We start from the raw sequence: 4,434 nt of genomic DNA on the forward strand, positions 1-4,434 counted from the left end.
ACCCGTCGATACACCCCCTAAAGCTGTAAGCAATCGCTAAGCGCTTGTTTAGCTCTCAGTAGCGAGCCTTCACGGGAACGGCCATATCCACACAGAACATGCTATAGGAACGCTTGGTGATTGGTGAGTGTTCAGCTGGTCACTTCACTTGTCGGTTGCCTCGGCGGTCTTCCGTGCTTCCCCCTCTCTACTGCATTCGATGGATTGTGTAGATCTATTTCAGCATACACTTTTCAAGGAATCAAACACCAATGTCTTGGTTGCCTTGTCCTCTGTCGCGCATAGGCTAGAGTTGTNAGTTGTAGCATGAGTTAGCGCTCGCAAACGTTCTACAAGTTCGTTCAGAGGCAAAGCATGCAGCAACGGAAGTTTCGCTGAAGCTTCCTTACGTACACGCGGGGGGTTGGCTTGCACTACCAGCCGCTGCTGTGCGCTGCAACCCCATTTCTGGCTGCCTCCTCCCAGCAACACCCAGGCCCTGAGCTCAACGCCCAGGATGCCTAGGGAAAAGGGAAGGATGTCAGCTGCTAGGTCTTTGCCTGCATTGCGGCTCGCCGCTGGCCAGATGAAGGCCAGAGAACAAGCGTTACAAGGGGGGCAAGTACTACTAGTGTGGCATCTACTACTGCCACCGCTGCGTCGAGCTTATTCAAACGAACTTTTCTATACTCATCTCTGGATATCCAAATTTACTAGTGATAGACGAAATAGTTTTTAAATAACATTTAGGTTTATGTTCTGTTTATCGAAAGAAGTGCTGCCTCCCCATCACCCCGCCACCGTTTGCTTGGGGGCGGTTGCCTCTCTGCTAGCAGGGGCCATGCTGTTGTTTCTTTGCATGCGTTCTAGCGGCATTAAGAGTTTTTCTTTTTTACGTATTATATCACATATATCGAGAGGATTTGTCTGAGTTGCTTTGCTCTTTTTCTGGGGGTGTCCAAGAACTTCCCTAGTGCAGCCAGTACTACATTCCTCTCCCTTTCACTCAACCTGCATGAGGCTCGACCCGTTCTTGTATTGCTGAGGCCTCTTGCTGCTTTCCCTTTTCTGGCTTTAAGGTACGTTCTTCTTTGATAGTAGCAGCATCGTTCTACTGAACAGATGCGAGCTGTTGACCCGGTATTCCCGCTTTTTTTTTGTCTTTTTCACCAGGCAGAAACAGCAGGCAGACGCTGGGTCTTCGTCTGTATTTCGATTGTTTCACGCACCTGTATTCTATAAAAACACAATATGAATTTCTTAATGTTCTCTGGGAGNGTATTTCGATTGTTTCACGCACCTGTATTCTATAAAAACACAATATGAATTTCTTAATGTTCTCTGGGAGCCTCAGAGCCGACGCCTCGCTGCTCCTACATGCCGATGATGGCTTGTGTTGCAGTGCTGCCCCTGGTGTTCGTTCCTCCGGCTAGTAGAGGCCAAACACAATCTTATGCGGAATACATTGTATGCAGCATATAATATATATGTTTTTGCGTGTACACTGCAGGCACCGCCCCCAGCAGTTGTGAGGACTGGAGTTAGCACTGAAACGGGGATACACCTTCGCCATGGCGGCGGGACACAAAGCCAGCGTGGAGGCTGCAGCAGTTCCTTCGGGAACGGATGGAGTGTATGAAAAGCAGCCGAGAGCTGCAGCACCAGTTGAATCCAGTGCTGCTGCTGGGAGGAACAAGGCTGCAGCAGCTGGCACCCCGAGGGCTACAGCCTTCGCTTTAGTGGGCGTGTTCAGTATTCTGTTTATCTTGGGGGCCCTCGTGGCTTCGCAGCAAAAAATATTACAGAAATTACGAAAGGACGATGTGACACCCTCGGTGCCTCCAGAGGTTCCCGAAGAACCCCCGGAGCAACCACTCCCCTCGCCGCTTTCTTCTTCTGTAGANCGGTGCCTCCAGAGGTTCCCGAAGAACCCCCGGAGCAACCACTCCCCTCGCCGCTTTCTTCTTCTGTAGAGGAGGAGGCGGAAGCTGACGAGCAAGCTGACGAGCAAGCTGAGGAGCAGCATACACCGGAGGAACCCTCGCGGTCACCTTCACCTTCACCTTCACCTCCTACGCAGGAGGAGGGTCAAGAGGACGTGGATAAACCTCTGTTTCCTAGAGTTCATAGCCCTCTGCCTCCTCTCGTTGAGAGCCCTGTTCCGACGATGGTTGAGAGCCCCCTGCCACCAGCGCCAGAGAAACACAGCGATCTTCCTGATCTCGATGATATACCTCGGAGTTTAGAGCGGGGTAAAGATGCTCTGTTTCTTGCTGCTGAGATGGGGAGTTTAAGTTCAAGTGTGGAGAAAGGAAAGCTCCTAGGTAGAAAGCTCTGGGGGATGACGAAAGCTGCAGCACAAGCACTGACAGGGGGGGCGCTAAAGAGTATCGTTGACGCTACGATTACGCTTTCTGAACGGAACCTTGTTTCCTCTGAAACTTTTTTAGGTCTAGCAGGACAACCGCTGCACATAGAACGTATCATTGGTTTCGGGCCGACAAGTGTATACTTTACAGCCACAACATTTTACCAGACAACATACACTATACGTCTTCCTGTATTTCCCCTCAGCGCTGGACTAGCCGCCGGAGATTGCTGGCGCTCTTTGGAGCGAGAAAAACAAGCAGTTGCACATGCATGCGGTAAAGAGAATTTGAATGTTGCATCGGAGAGAAGAGGACTTCTTATTCCTCTTTCCGTTGCTACAGTTGACGGGATGGCTAGCGAGACAGTGACAGAGTATGGATTTGTTCTGAATGAAGTGACTATCATGAAGCCGTTGTTGGCAAACCTAGCGAAGGTATTGGCATATCTACCTGATCACGGCGCCGACACCGCAGCTGCGAAAGAGTATACGGCTCGTCGGTTGCTACTGCAGACGCTGCAGCTTCACGAGGCGGGTGTCAGCCACAACGGCTTACGCCCCCAAAGTATATTCGTCGATACCTCTGGCGGTTTCCTGCTAGCAGGAATGGAGGCGGTGACCCTCTATGGTGAGGACTTGCCTGCAGATGCAGAGCTGAGTACGGTGTATGCAGAGCCGCAGCTCGTGAAGGAGTTCGACGAGTATATGCAGGGGGGGGCCCCGGTAAAGGCGAACGAGAAGAGTGATCTATGGAGCCTGGGGGTTCTCCTGTATGAAGTATTCACAGGAAAGGAGTTTAAAGAGCTGATGCAAGAGGGCCAGACATTTGATGAAACCGCAGCAAGCAACGCGGATATACAGCTCGCCATAGTGAGTACACCACCTGTATGGAAGGATCTGGTGCTTCGCTTGCTACAAACAAAGAGAGAGAAACGCATATCTCACAGTGAAATACTACAAGAGTTCAGTTCCCTTCTATAACCGGGTCTTATATGCAGGCAAACAAACCAGAATACTGTCGTTTTTTATATTTTGTGAATGAGGGAAAGGGGAAAGCTATACTAGAAAGCTAGCTGCATCAACCTCTATAGCATCAACTTGCAGTTCTATGGAGAAGCAGCTACATACGAATTCAACAAACATTTCGCCGCAAATATATATATATATATATATATATATATATATATATATATATATATATATATATATATATATATATATACATATAGGAGTATATGTATATTCTTTTGTGAATTCGAAAGATTGAATGAATGGCGATTGCTAGCACAGGGGCTCAGCAAGCGTTATTCGGCAGCTGCTGTTGCTGCTGCTGCTGCTGCTGCTGTTGCTGCTGCTGCTGCTGCTGCTGTTTCTGCTGCTGCTGCAGCTGCTGTTGCTGCTGTTGCTGCTGCTGCTGTTGCTGCTGCTGTTGCTGCTGCTGTTGCTGCTGCTGCCGCTGCCGTCAGTGCTTTGGTTAGGGAAGCGCGTTGTAGATTGCTCTCCATCCGACGAAAGCGAAATAATAAAGTTAATTGCGAGGCAATAAATGATAATACTTAGTTTATAGAGAAGTAAACAAAGGAAAAAAAAAGAGAACGAGAAAAAATAAAACATTTAGATTCACTTTTTCTGCAATAGTAACTTGAAATTTCATCATGTACACCTGAATAAGTTCTGGCTCATTCAGTGTTTCTCATCAACTATATGTAAACTCTAATTAAAAATTGTATTTCAGTAGAAAATAAATTTTAATATTTAATATAATCATTAACTTTATTAAAACACCAACATTTTTATCATCGTCGATGCTCGTGTATAAAACAAAGAATGTAGGGGCTGAGGGTCAGCTCAGTTGAGTGTAATGCAACATATAAACGGCTGCATTTCTTCTGCGTAATGAATACTTAAAAAAAAAAATAAATAAATTTATAAAACAAAAAGAGATATAAATATGTTTTCAGTAAGAGATAAAAAGAAAAGAAAAACAAAGAAAATACAAGTACTGCAAAAGTGGAAAAAATCAAGCGGAGTACGAAAGAGAACTACACCAAATAGATATTATAATAATATATATAAAAAGAAAAAAA

The 4,434-nt window shown here is 46.6% G+C and overlaps 2 protein-coding genes across 2 annotated transcripts; one reads left to right on the forward strand and one right to left on the reverse strand.

Moving 5' to 3' along the window:
- Window positions 1-2,146: 2,146 nt before the first annotated feature.
- Window positions 2,147-3,328, forward strand: EMH_0016070 (uncharacterized protein; the record flags this gene model as incomplete). The annotated part of the gene is made up of 1 exon (XM_013500542.1): window positions 2,147-3,328. The coding sequence occupies one exon, from the start codon at window positions 2,147-2,149 to the stop codon at window positions 3,326-3,328; it is 1,182 nt and encodes a 393-aa protein (XP_013355996.1).
- A 323-nt stretch (window positions 3,329-3,651) lies between these two features.
- Window positions 3,652-3,852, reverse strand: EMH_0016080 (uncharacterized protein; the record flags this gene model as incomplete). Its single annotated transcript, XM_013500543.1, has 1 exon — window positions 3,652-3,852. One exon carries the CDS (start codon window positions 3,850-3,852, stop codon window positions 3,652-3,654), a length of 201 nt encoding a protein of 66 aa, XP_013355997.1.
- Window positions 3,853-4,434: the final 582 nt, after the last annotated feature.

Source organism: Eimeria mitis, genomic scaffold (genome assembly GCF_000499745.2).
Source record: "Eimeria mitis Houghton genomic scaffold, Emh_scaff552, whole genome shotgun sequence".
In the NCBI taxonomy this organism is placed as follows: Eukaryota; Apicomplexa; class Conoidasida; order Eucoccidiorida; family Eimeriidae; genus Eimeria; species Eimeria mitis.